The following is a 14,117-nucleotide window of genomic DNA, read 5'->3' as shown; positions in this document are numbered from 1 at the left end:
GCACCAAAATCATTTCAATTAGCGTCGACGCTGCCAGCCATGCAAATGTGGGCCACATGCAGTGCTCGGGCTAACCGAAAGCGTAGCTTAAGCATTACAATAGAACCAAAGGGCAGAGCCCATAGTGTTGCCTTCTGTGTAGGCATTTCTGCTGCTCCAGCAGACCGTAAGATACGTCTATTGGGTAATAGACGACAACAAACAGCCGCAACAACAATCACATTAGAAGTCAGCTCAGAATTCCCTTTGCGTGTATCACAGTTTGTGTACGATTTGTAAAACGGATGTGGCCTCCATCACACACACACACACACATACATATATATATATATATACATACTCATAGACATGTCCTGCGAACTGCAGACACATGTCGCTTTTAACGAGCGCTCCCAGCTCGGCATCCGACTCAACATTATTAACCTTTTTTTATGTCTGCTTCTGCCATCGAAATAACTCAAATGCTTTGCTGCATTTGTTGTTCCATTCTATGGCAAATTGTGTGAAATTTATTCACACACACACACGCACACAGTTATATAAGGGTCTGCACATTGTGGTCAATAGTTCAAAATTTATGTTAATGCTAGCACAACTTACTTTTAGACAACTTCAGCTTATTTATGCAATTGAATTAGTAAATATATCTATGTCTTTATTGTTGCCAGTTTAATGCTTAATTTATGCCTAATCATTTACAATGCCTTGATTTTTGTATAGTTCTTTAAAGCATTTATTAAGTTGCTTAAAGTTACTCCTTAAACAGACATCTCATATTAAATTTTGTTGTGTATTAAGTGCAATTAAATTAAATAGCAGACATTAATTGACAATTTCAATTAAATTATTTCATTTAATTATGCTCGTAGTGCATCACATTTTTGCATTGATATCAGCTTAACTATTCAACAGAATTGCCAACTGAATGCCACAACTAAAATTTAATTGAGTTATAGTCGGAGTGAGAAAGAGAGGGGGAGAGAGTCACACGAAGTGAAAACAAGTGAGAGTGCTCTAGTAGGGAGTGAACGACTAGAAGATTCCCAGAGTCTTGCTGCGCTAGAAATTTAAAGTCAACTCAAGTCAAGGCGAGCAAGGCATGACTAGACTCAACTCGTTGTCCTATATTTTATGGAGTCTACCACGCCTGCTGCCTGTCGCATGCATGCCCATAAAACCTGCATACCCAGAATATCAATTTTTAATGGCTTCTGTGTATACAAAAAGGAGTATATTGGTTTTGTTCAATATCCGTTTTGGGTTGTGCTTGCTTCCGTCCATTTGTGTGCCCATCCATGCGTCTCTACATCTGTATAATATTACTACATACTACATAGTATACATTTATATGTGTACCCTCATCTTATAAAGTGTTTACATTGTTTGGACGGGTCCACTGGGGCGTGGCAAATCAGGAATTACTTTGATATTTACAGCAAAAGCGCTATTATTTATGTTTCTATTGAAAACTAAACAATTGGCATTTGAAACAGAGACTCTTATCAATCAATTTGGCTTAGAAATAGGTATGTATCAATACTATTATATATGGGATTGTGGAATGGAAGCAACTATATCTACTTACGTTTAGAAGCTAGTATTGCCAATATTTGAAAGCAGATGATTGTTGAGCTTACAGCTTGTTTATTTACTAAGCTAGGCTCGAAGTTGACTCCAGATCGACTTAAAATGGTATGTAAAGTAATCTTTAAGGCGTGGCAGAAATTATATTACAAATGATCTACTGTTGAGCGTGTTGAGACTCCAACTGAAGGATGCTTAGCAGAATGTTGACCTACTTTATGTATGGAGTCGTGTTTGGCCTACTTACTCTATAGACACTCCAAATATGACTCCATTTATAGAGTAAGTCAAACGTGCGTTCATCTGTAGAGTAGGTCAATTGTGAGTTCTTCTGTAGAATAGGTTAAACGTGACACCACCTCCAGGATAGGGCCAATATAACTTCTTCTTTCGAGTGGGTCAAACGTGCCTCTATCTGTGGAGAGAGTCCTCAATAGAGTAGGTCAAACGTGATTCCATTTGTAGTATAATTGAATTGCGACTCCATATAAGGTAGGTCTATCTCTAGGATAGGTTAAACATGACTCCAATTATGACTTTCTCTCTGGAGTAGGTCAAATGGGAATCCATCTGTAGAGTGGGTCAATCATATCTATAGAAAAGTTCAATTATGACTCCATCTGTAGAATTCGTTAATTGTGACTTCATCTCTAAGTTAGGTCAATATTTTGCTATTTCAAGATATACGAAAATATTAATATAAAATCACAAGTGAATTTACTCTTTAACCCTAAAAGAGTATTATGCAGTCGCTTACAGCCAACATTCTAACTGCTGCTACATGTCGATATATGTATTAAGACAGGCCATAAAAAAGCTTGACATATTTGTTTTCACTTCATAGTCGAACTTTCAGTTAATCTCATTTGTTATGGCTGCCTGCGAGTTTTATTTGATTTGGTTTTATTATTTGTGACTTTATTGTATTTTGTAGCTTTAACTATTTGGCAAACTCTTTTTATTTGCTTGTTTTGCTACTCGTAGCATGTTTGCAGTTGGTTTTTCTAGCTGGATCAACACTTTGTTACAAGCATTGAGAGCACAAAGTTTGAGTCAGACTCGAAAAAGCAGCGTTAATTAATAAACTTTTAATAAGCTAATAAATTATAGAAGCCATTGGCCGAAACCTCTAATTAATCCAGTAAAACAATTGTTAAAGCTAGCCGGATACAACGTACTTTGTTGAATGGCATTTCGTGCTGAATATATATTTATTGATCTAGAGATTCGCTAATAATCAGGAATCCTTTGTGCATTGTGCACGATTCCGTGTTCATTTGCTTAATAAATTTCAATTGAATGGCAACTCGATGGCAGCTGCGGGCTTAAACAAAGCTCGAACGGATTACAAAAGACACGTTTCTGCAGTGGCAAGCGGACAGTGAAGCCTCGCAATTGATGCCGCGCATTGATTTCACAAGTGCGTCATACAACAATTTTTAAAGGCCAACTTTAAGTTTCAGCCAGAGCCGAAGTAGATTATTATGTGCAGAGAGAGAGAGAGAGAGAGAGAGAGAAAGCATAAAGAGACATCAAGCTGACGGGATTCGCTGAGCCGTGGGTTGGGCTTTTGAATGGTTGTTGAATGCTAGTTCATGGGTCCTTGGTCAAGGCTAAGAGTCTTTATTATACGGCTGCAATTGTACAAGCCATTCGAGTTATTTTTGGCCCTTCACTTGACTGCGGGTGTGTGTGTGGGTGTGCGTGTGTGTGCGACAAGCTGCAGCTAATCTTTAGCTGTCTGCTTGGTAGATTTCGCCCTTTTGTTTTGCCCTCTTCTGCTGTCAATTCAACTACTGCTGCTGCTGCTGCTGCTGCTGTTGTTGTGGCTGCGTAGAGTACATGGAGACCATAAAACAAACACTTTTAGTTTGTTGAACTGTGACCGAGGGCTGCGTTTAATTTGTTGTCAAAAATTGCTACCGAAATTTGATGCGGCTGCCAGCTGCCAGCTGCCAGCTTGACTACAACAGCGACAATATTTTGCTTCAATTTTTCCACTGCTCTTCTTATTTTAAATACATATATATATATATATATATATATATATATATATATATTGTTAATTCTTTGTTTAGCTGTATTTAGGGAGAAAGCTTATTAGCTCAGTAAGTTTCTTTAGCAAAAAGAGCCTCAAATACACAATGAGCTCCAATTTATAGTAAAGCTTTATTACAGTAATATTTATATAAATACCTTAAAAATTAATATAATAAATATACTGTTATACAAAATAATTGTGGCTTCTATATAGTATTAATTGAAATATGAAAGCTAATTTTATAATTATTTAATTGAATTTTCTTTTCAAGCTGCCAACAAAAGCAATTTCTATTGCGCACTTGCTGAACAAACAATCAAACTGTTGATGCCAATGCACTCTGTGGCTTAATAAGCAATAAATAGAATGATAAAAGCGTTGAGTTTAGTTGAAAACTATTTGATTGCAAATTAATTAAAATTTTGCCACACCGCGCAGAAAAGTAGGCAATAGAAAATTGTCAGCAGCAGAACTATGCATGTTACAGATAGCATCTATAATGGCTAGGATATATATAGTAGAGATACAATCCGAATAGTTAGAATATGTATACATATATAGTTCATAGTATTCTGAATATTACAGGGCATAATGACAGCAGGCAGGCAGTTGTTGACCTTGTTGAATGAATATGAAATCCAATTGGGTTCATCAATACTTTTTGCCATTGCGCATTTATTAAAACTTGAACAATAAATACAAATGCGTATGTGAACATATATTTGTATGTACATGTACGTCAGGATGAGCTAAGTTTTGGCTATAAACGCCCACAAGCCGATGAAGTGCTGTGTAAATTTTTAATTGCCCAGCCATTTGCGATGCTTAGAGAATGCCAAATTTGTTAGTTCAGCTCTTTAATTTGTCCGTAATGAACTCTAGAGTCCTTCTCTGTAGACCTTCAATGAAAATTTCAAAGCCTTTCCTGCGGCTACCCTCTTGCTCGTTAGAAGCAGACAAAAGCCACAAAACACAGCAGAAAAAAGGAGCAAAATTTGTGAAAAAATATAAACTTACTGACAGGATGTGGGATTAAAATCTGGACTTGAGCATGTCAGCTTATGCGATACAAAACTCTCATAATTTTATACTCGTGCGTGCTGCCAGACGACAATGGAAAACAATGTGAGCCACTTTTCATCATACACACATAGCTGTAGTATATATATAGACCATAGCTGCCTGTGCATAAAACAGACTTTAAACGGACCGCACAAATCGCCGTTACATCTAAAGAGTGCGCCTGCTGGGGTGTACTCGAATGCAAGATACCCTGTAACTGTAATTGAACACTTTTTAATCATGTTGGCAAGAGAAAGATACTCTGTATGGAAACGTTGCAAGTATCCGACTAAGGTATACCATGACTAAAAATGCATTAGAATATATTTCAGTTTTCAATAAAATAAGGCAACTGAGAGTATTCAACTGGTAGACACCTGTCGTTTGTCTAGCTCAGAAAACATTTAAGCTTTCAAAAGCAATATCGATGTCGGAAGTAGCCGCCTGCTAGAGCCGCGTACTTAAGCCCCTGTATAATATGCTTGTATATACTAACCGTGCTTGTAATCCCCGATGGGAAGAGGCCACGTTAAATTAATTTGGAGACATCCTGACGGTGTGTCAGAGCTTAACTAAGCTTAACTTTCTGAAGAAAGTCTCTAGCCTTGACACAAAAAAACTGAAATTGAATTTGCATGAATGAGAGCTGCCTTAAGTTTCACTGTTTCAGAAAATAAGCTAACTGCTAGACACTAATACAAGATATATTTGTTATACAACCCAAGAGTTGTAGTCTACGAGCTTTAAAAACTAATATTAAATTAAATTTTTGTATGATTCGAAGAAGATATAGTTACAGCGAACTACATTTCGATAGAGCTCAAGGAATAACAGTTGCATAAAACAATCTACCCAACTTCACTCATTTTCAATGGGTATACATAGCAGCAGAGACTTTAAGGCTTTTGGCTGACATTTTTATGACTACTTTTTGCATTTTGATTGATCACAGAGACTAACCGGAAAAGCAATTTTAGTGCTGAAAAAATCTCGATGATGTCTTACAGTTCAAAGACTTTGCACGCCGTTCAACATCGTTCAAAATTTGACTGGCTGTCAAAAGTGAAAAGTGAATTTAATGGAGAAAACATGTTGCCAACAGACTTAGCTGCTGGCATCTGCATTACGTTTAAGAAGTGCTTCTGGCAATATGCAAACTGAATTTGATTTTATGTTAAGTTAATCAACTGTTAAATGGAGTCTCGAATGCTCTCCAGACGCTGCTATAAATTTGGAGTTCAAATATTATGTCAATTTTTGTATTTTTAACAATATGTTAAAAATACGTTTTTATAGCAAAAAATAAAGATGAAAAATGTGTTTAAAGACTTTTTATATACTTTACTTGACAATGCTTATTTTTAGAGCAACTAATGTTGCCTTGGTATTTCGTGTAGGAGTTTTTCTCAGTAAAAAAAATATTGAATATCACAAAAGAAAAGCGTAGATATACCTTGCACTTTGCCAGCTGACAAGTGCAAGTACTAAGCCTTATCCCACAGCTTTATAAATTCCCCAAAGGCAGGAAGCCAAAGCAAACTTTGCAAAAAGTAACTGCCAAAAGCATTGGCAAAAAAAGAAACTGCCTTTAAGCAGCTGTTATTGAAAGAGAAGATGGAGAAAAAACGAATTGTTCTTTCGATTTCGATGCGGCTTTGGTTGCAGCTGCCTGCTGGCTGCTGCTGCTGCTGGCAGTGTATTTAAGGATAATAAAGGAAAAAGCCTCTTCATTTATTTTCATTTTGTTTTTTGTTTTTTTTTTTTTTGATGCAGCTTTATTTGCTGTATATATACTTGTTGCCGCTTAAACAGTTAATTTATGTGTGGCGCTTAAGCACTTGTGTGTTGCAGAGTCAGTTCGTCACTTGCAACTGATATTAGCTGGGCATAAATTGTCTGGGCCCAGCTAATGCAGCCCATAAATTGCCATGCAAAGCACTTTTTCTGACCCTAGCTGATTTGGCTTTAAGTGAAAGTGTGATAGAAAAGCAAAGTGTTAGAAAGAAGCAAAAAAGTGAGTAAAAATATTAAATATTTTTATAAAAATGTTTAGTTAGAAAGAAGTAAAAAAGTGAGTAAAAATATTAAATATTTTTATAAAAATGTTTAGTTGAGTCTAAGTGGCTTGCTGAGGTGCAATATCTGGCTAGAAAATAGCTAAAGTTCAAGCTGAAGTTAACAAAAATGGAAGAGAGCGAGAGAGAGAGTAAATTTGGTGTATGTGTTAACGATTTTATGTAGTAGCTAAAAATTAGACAAACATATAAATATATTATATATATATATACAATTTCAACAGCTCAAATACACAGCCATTTAGCTGTCAGTTCAGGCGAAAAGATAGTTCACGGTTCACACAGCTAATAGACTTTAATATCCACAGCAACAATAATCATTTCAATTAACATTACATTTATTTAAGACAAGTTGAACTTTAAATCTAAATTGTACTTAAGTCTGGATAACGAAAGGCAAAGCTAGACAAGGCCTCGACCATAAAATACTTTTGCCACAATAGTTATATGAAACAATTAGTTAACATTAACTCACTATACATTTATATAGATATATATATATATAACTATCTGAATCGAACTATTTATAAACATTTATTTGCTATCTAACCACTAGCAGAGCTGGCGCCTTTCATTTATCACAGCGATTTGGGCGTGGCATAGCCATTTCTGCCGTTGACCGTTTCATTGTTGTTTGCCACGTTTTGCTTCTTGCGCTTCTTGCGCCATGGAAACTTGCCCACCTCGCTGTCTGTGCTGGCATTACCTGTGCTGGGAGTCTCCTGGTCGGGCAGGCTGCTGCTGCCACTGTAGGCCGGCTCGTCGCGACGGCTGATTACACGGCTGAGCTTTAGGCGCGTTGGGGGCTGTGGCTCCTCTGTGGGCTGGGCAGTGGCCACCAACAAGGCGCCATTGCTGGTGGCTAGCAGCGTGCGTTTGGCACGTGCCGGCGTACAATGGCTACGAGCCACTTCAACCACTTCCGGGTCCAGCAATGCGTGCGTATTGGCATCACTTAGCCGCGAGCTTTGCGTCTGCAGCAAGCGATGCGGCACGGCGCTGCCCGTCGGCGTAGCATACAAGTCCTGTTTGCGTAGACGTCTGCCAGCAGCAACAACAGCAGCAGCCCCACCGCCACCACTGCCGCTGGCACCTGCACCACCGACAGCAGCCAGGCTGCTGCTATTAATAGTTGTGGTTGTGGTATTCGTGCGAATGCTATCCTGCAGCGACAGCTGATGGTTGGCATCGCGACAGCGAAACTGAACCACGCGATACGATCCATACGGCTCCAGGGCATTGTTGTTGTTGCTGCAGCTGACGGGCTGCAGCCGCATCGAACCCTGCAGTCGCATCAGTGCACTGTAGTTGTGCTGGTGGTATTGGTGCTGCTGCTGATTGCGTGCCAGACCAAACTGACGTGTTAGTGTGATCTGGAAAGCAAATTAAAGCAAAAATACCGCAAGATTGGCAGCTCAACTCACCTTGAATGCCTCTCGAAACTTGTGGCTCATAATGTTGTACAGCAGCGGATTGATGCAAGTGGACAGAAAGTAAAGTACGCCGGATGTATAATGTAGTATGTGATAATAATCGTTGAAGGCATCGCGACAACGGCAAACATTAATCAGCGAAACGCCATAAACAGCCATCAGGCGCTGGGCGTGAAAGGGCGCCCAGCAGAGAAAAAAGGCAACGGCTACAGCTACTGCAAAGAGGGTAGAATGGTTTATCAAATGCTTAGCATATCCTCTGTCTCAGTGCTGAATTAGACGGGGCAGAGGTTCTATATGAGTGGGCAAATACGACGGCTCACATGGCGTATGCGCATCATTGCGTAAAGTTTTCAAAGTGCGTCGCCCACTTTGCGGCGCTTTTCTAGGTGTGTAATGACTGAGGGTGTGAGTATGGAAAGAGTGTGTATGTGTGTGTCTATTGACATTAATTTCCAATTGGGCGTTGCTACACTCAGAGAAAAAGCGTAAAGAGCCAGAATTAAAAATGATAGAAAATGCAAATATTTTGTAAATTTAAAAATTTATAAAAAAATATACAAAAAAAATACAAAATTTACAAATTAAATAATTTAAAATGAAATAATAAACAAAATTTTTTAGTCAATTAAATAAATTAAATTAAACTCAATTAAATATATAAAAATTATATCAAGGATAATAAGTACGTAAAATTTTTAAATTTAAATATTTTATAAAAATGTTTAAAAAAATATATTTAAAAAATTTAAATAATAAAAAATGTTGTTACAAAATATTTTAAGAATTTTTTAGAATTAAATCAATTAAAAATATAATCAAATAAATTTGATCAAGATAATTCTCAGCATTTTCTTAGAGTGCATGAAAAAAGTTAGACAGCGCAAAAGTGTCTGCTGAATTCAATCAATCAATCAAACGGATAGCTCGGCCCGCACTTACCCAACATTCGGATGACGCGACTTTGCGCGTTTAGGCCTCGACTCGCATCGTAGGCGCGTCTTGGCAGCGACTGCAGCAAGCGGCTACGCTTCAGCTTCATGCCAATCAGCACATAGAGCACACAGATCGCCGTCATGGGTCCACAGAAGAATATAAAGCCCGAGACGGCGAAAACATGCGCGTAAAAGTTGTTCTCCATCTGCAAAGCGGAGTATAAAGTTGTGGCTTGATGGGCAATTAAGCTAACGTTTGTACTCGTACCGTGCAGGAGTAGCCATTACCCTGGTTAACCACCGAGAACTGCATGGCCTGTGGCAGCGCCAGCAGAAAGGCCGCCAGCCAAATAGCAAAGATGAATTTGATGGCACGCGATAACTTGGACATGGTGTGCTGCCTGTAAATGTTGTTTTCAATTTATATAACACGAATAGCCAATAACCTGACCTAAGAGCACTCATCGAATCACTTCGTGTGTAAGTGTGTTTGTGTGTTCAAATCATAAACTTTTGGCTACGACGCGGAAAGGGAATTAACTATCGAGTGCCGCAGTGCGTATACCCTAGATTATCTTAGATTTTACTATTTATATATGGATGGATTCCATTAGATGCATTCATATTTTAATAAACTTAACTCCTTATGGGCAGTTTAAGAAATACATTTTAGCTAAGTTTGCTAGTGCTGCTGTTCAATCAAGTCTTAAGTCTGCATTCCGCATGCAGCCCAGCTTCAACAGTCTTAAACTGATGAACGAGGCGCCAGCTCTGCGTTATCATGTACAGCAGTTGGGAATTGCGTTAAGGAACTTTGCCTGTTTAGTTTTGAACTCTTCAAAGAACTTGCCACTTTTGCCAATAACAAATAAACCTAATTGTTACCTAAATTGTTTTATTGCTGCTAACATCGTTCAGCTCAAAGGAATCTATTGAAATGGCTTAAAGTAATTTTTGTGGTCATAATCTACAGCAGAATAGCCAAGTTCATTCTCATAAATCGCTTTTAAAAGTTGTTTTCAGACCTTCGCATTAGGCCTTCCTTTATATTTATATCATATATAAACACATATTTATAATCAAATTAAAATTTTATTATTTTATTATTTATAATCAATTTAAAATTTTAGCAAATATTTTTGACGTGCTGAATCTAAATCAGAAACCAGCAGCGACCAGGTCATGACAGGTCTCTAAAGTTTAACTTGAAATAGTTAAGCAACATTTATTAAGCCATTCTAATCATTTGTAGTCCTGTAACTACATTATATAAGTAAGCACGAGCAAAGCTGTCTAGACTCTCCGGTCAGGCGAGGCAGAGGTAACATTTACTAAAATAAATAGCAATTCTCATTATATCTCTTTGTGTACGGAAGAAGAGTGCATAATCACAGGGATAACCTTGTTTTATTATTATATCTGAATATCTAAGTAGAAAAGGTTTAGGTATTAGCCTTTACTTGAAATATAATTAACTATTTATAATACATTGTAATTGAAATAAATAAATTAAATTTAATATATATTAAATTTTTTTAAAGCAACTCCTTTAAAATTTCAGAAAAAGTTTTTAATCCCAGAATCAGAAACTTTTTGTAACAATATAAAGCTAATATTGGTTCAAGAATTTTGTTGCTTGTCCTATAGCAAAGTAAGTTTAAATACTAAATGTTGCACAAACTAGAAGCAAGTCAAGCAGCAGAGAGTACTTAAACTTTTTTAAGTCGCATTGAGGAAACATCTAGCAACATAAGATACGATAATGCGCTTCACTATTGAATTTAATTTAAATATCTAAACCCGCTTCAAAAGAATCTGCTGATCACATAAAAAAATGTATAAGATAAAAATACATTTCAGCACAAACATATAAAGCTCTGATAAATATTTTTTCTATTTGCCTTTTTAATTAAAATGTTCAAATAAAAAGGAGAAAAACTTTGAAAGTTTTTTAAGCCCCCGCGGCTAGAAAAACTGCAGAGGAAAACAAAAGGAAAAACAAATTGAATCAAATTGATTTTTGTGTTTGTTTGCTTCCATTTAATAAAGCAGACAATTGGAATTGGTTGAAGATATCTGCCCATATAGATAGATATTCATTATGTTTGATAACAACTGTAAAAACTATATTAAAGGTATTTATTGTGTGCTCGATAGCATCTAGACGAGTTTGGCATTAATTACAAGCCCATGAAATGCAATGAAATAATTTCGAAATGTAATATTGTAAGTGGTAAAAAGCAATAAATATCATAAATAGATTTGGGGATTAATTAAGCGTGCCTATATTATGTTAAGGGATATAAATTATAGACACTGGCGCTGTCGCTGTGGCTAATTAGTTGTTATCTTAGAGCCAACACACGCCCGCACACTTACCGAAACGGATGGCAGATGGCAATATAGCGCTCGACGGTGAACGCCGTGATGGTTAGCACCGTTGCGTTGGCTGCCATTTCGGAGAGCACGCTCTCGACGATGCAGATGCCGTCCGTGAAGGGGTAGGAGTCGGGGCACCACAAATCGTATAGTTCCTGCGGTATGCCTAACGAGATGTCCGGAAGCAGAGCACATTAAGCATACGCAGCGTTAGCCACATGGCATTCATCAAGACTTACCTGCGATGAGCAGAATCAAATCGGAGACGGCCAAATTGAACAGATAGAAATTGGTGGCCGTGTGCATAAAATTGTTCCTCGAGATGACAATACAGGTGATTAGGTTGCCCAGCACGCCGGCCACAAAGATAAGCGCATAGCAAATAGTTAGGAAAATGAGCAGCGTGGGCGACTCCTCCCAGTTGTCCGCGATAGTTGTTGTTGCTGCCGTTGCTGCTGTTGCTGTTGCTGTTGCCAATGTTGTTGTGCCATTTGTGCTGTTTGCTGTTAGCAGATTTGTTAGATTCTCGGTCGTCATGTTCAGCATTTGAGCGACATGTGTTAGAAATTTGTCGTTGTGCAGCAAGAACAGCTCCGGGCTGGAGCTGCGGCTCGGACCGAGACCGACACTCAGACTGGGCCTGCCATTTGGCAACGTATGAGCCATGAATGATTGATTGAGGCCATCATCGTCGTCATTGCTGCTGGCAAGTGCAAAGTCAACGCTTTGCCTCATGTTGTTGTCCCCGTTGTCAATTAATGCGTGGCGGCTCGGGTGTGCTGGCCCTTAACACTGTTATTAATATAGTCTGCTGTTGTGACTGTTGCTGCGCGCGCTTATGGTTATGTTTGACGTGCTGGCTGTGCACATGGCTGATAAGCGCGGCAGCCAGACGACAGGCCCCGAAAGAAACCTAAGCCGAACACAAAAACCAAAAAAAAACCACAAAAAATTGTGCATTCGCCTGTAAAGCAAACAACAACATTAAAAGTCATTAGTCTCAAGCATGAATTTAAATTGTTTTCCAAAAATACTTCGAACATCTGCCCAACTGCGAGTGACTCCTGCCCCGATCTGATGAGACTTTCTGATTACAACAGGTGGCTCTCCCACCTGGCCTTGTCGAGCTGCTGCCAGAATCACAACTGCGCAATTTATGTGACACTTTAACTGATAGAAATTCATGCGGAAATTTTATGGCTTATTCGCAATTTTGTTCGACTATAAATAGGTGGCATTTACTCAGCCAAGTTGTGAGCACGAGTTGTTGGCATAGTTTCGCCCCTTTTTGTTTGCTGTTTCCAAACTTTTCTTGTATTTATGGTCAACATGGTGAGGGAAAAGTTTCCGACACACGAGCTGGTTTGCTAAAATATTATCGGGTATCCATCTATATTTAAGCCCTGGGCTCACATATTTTAAAGCGTCTGTGATAAATGGCAATTTGAGCTCATAATTCACTCATTATTTCGTTGGCACGTTGACAATATGCATACGTAAATCTAACAGCTGCCAGCAGCATAGCACAGGAGTCGAACTTGTGAACCTGCAAAAATACAGCCATGTGGGACGCAAACGAGCCTCTGGGCATTAATCATATTTACAGCTCACCTTGAATTCGAAAACCTTTTGCATACATTTAGCTAACGTCCAGCAGCATTTTCTTGAAAAATTGGACAACAACGAAAGCCGCAAAGCTTTCACTATCTGAAGTGACACTAAGGCAAATGCTTCACGGAATCATCAATGGCTTTGCTAAAAACGAAATAAGTTCGAATATTAAATGCTTCTACTCAAGAGCTATGCGATAAAGAGAACTGCTGGGGGACAGGAGAAGCTGAAACATTGACTTCTAGCTAACTGACTGACTGTAAGAAAAAAATTTTCTAATGCTTCGATTTGCTCAACTTTATTGATTTTTATTGGATTCGTTGTCTGATCAAAATTTGATAGAATTGTCGTTATGATTTCTTTAAAAAATAGTTTCAATTGCTTACTTGGAAGTAATTACCATTATATTTCAATCACTTGTCAGTTCTGAGAATCAACCATGATATTATTTAATTTTTGAGTATTTAAAAAACAAATGAGTCATAATTATTCTTATCAGACGCATATGCAAAAACCGGATATTTCTTGAAATTCTGTTGTTCAATTGCGAAACCTTTCCAATGTGTGCTAGGCCGCAAAAGGGACATTTGGGGCTTGTCATTGAGGAAATATTGCGACGTTGTAAATATTGGTTGATGGAATAATTTAGTTGCCCAATCAGGCGTAAATGTTAACTAGGCCAACCGAAAGAGCCCAAAACAAATATTTCACACTCTCTTCCTGCCTCTCTCTCTCTCTCTCTCCTGCCTATATATTGCAATTCGATTTATAATAATTGTCTGTCGATTTCTTGACTTATGCCAGATATTTGGTTGTTGGGCACGGTCACGTCAAGTGCTGTGGCTCAGACTGGCTTTAAGTGCAGTTAGTCAACATGAAAATTCAGCTTACCGAACTGCGTTCAAATGACAAAGGCCATTAAAAACGATTTGATTTTATTTGCCGTCACTTAAGTTGGTTTAACGAGAAGTCGCGCCTGAAGGCAACAATTGTTGAT

General features: G+C 38.1%; 1 protein-coding gene across 1 annotated transcript; it reads right to left on the bottom strand.

Annotated features, from left to right (window-relative positions):
* Positions 1-7,340: 7,340 nt before the first annotated feature.
* On the bottom strand, positions 7,341-12,244 carry LOC111605577 (neuropeptide FF receptor 1). The gene is made up of 6 exons (XM_023324181.2): positions 11,749-12,244; positions 11,510-11,675; positions 9,399-9,531; positions 9,138-9,336; positions 8,187-8,410; positions 7,341-8,135 (listed from the first exon to the last, which is right to left on the bottom strand). Exons 1-6 carry the CDS (start codon positions 12,242-12,244, stop codon positions 7,341-7,343), a joined length of 2,013 nt encoding a protein of 670 aa, XP_023179949.2.
* Positions 12,245-14,117: the final 1,873 nt, after the last annotated feature.

This window comes from Drosophila hydei, unplaced genomic scaffold (assembly GCF_003285905.1).
Source record: "Drosophila hydei strain 15085-1641.00,03,60 unplaced genomic scaffold, DhydRS2 tig00000290-arrow-arrow-pilon, whole genome shotgun sequence".
NCBI classification, from domain to species: Eukaryota; Metazoa; Arthropoda; class Insecta; order Diptera; family Drosophilidae; genus Drosophila; species Drosophila hydei.
This window is presented reverse-complemented; position numbering and strand designations above follow the sequence as displayed.

What these genes read in the sequence shown, in the direction of transcription:
- LOC111605577 (XM_023324181.2), bottom strand. Translation starts at nt 12,244, where the DNA reads ATGAGGCAAAGCGTTGACTTTGCACTTGCCAGCAGCAATGACGACGAT. An exon ending in GTAATGGCTACTCCTGCACG is followed by an intron (nt 9,337 to 9,398) that starts GTACGAGTACAA and finishes TCCGCTTTGCAG; the next exon opens with ATGGAGAACAACTTTTACGC. An exon ending in AGTTTCGAGAGGCATTCAAG is followed by an intron (nt 8,136 to 8,186) that starts GTGAGTTGAGCT and finishes TTTGCTTTCCAG; the next exon opens with ATCACACTAACACGTCAGTT.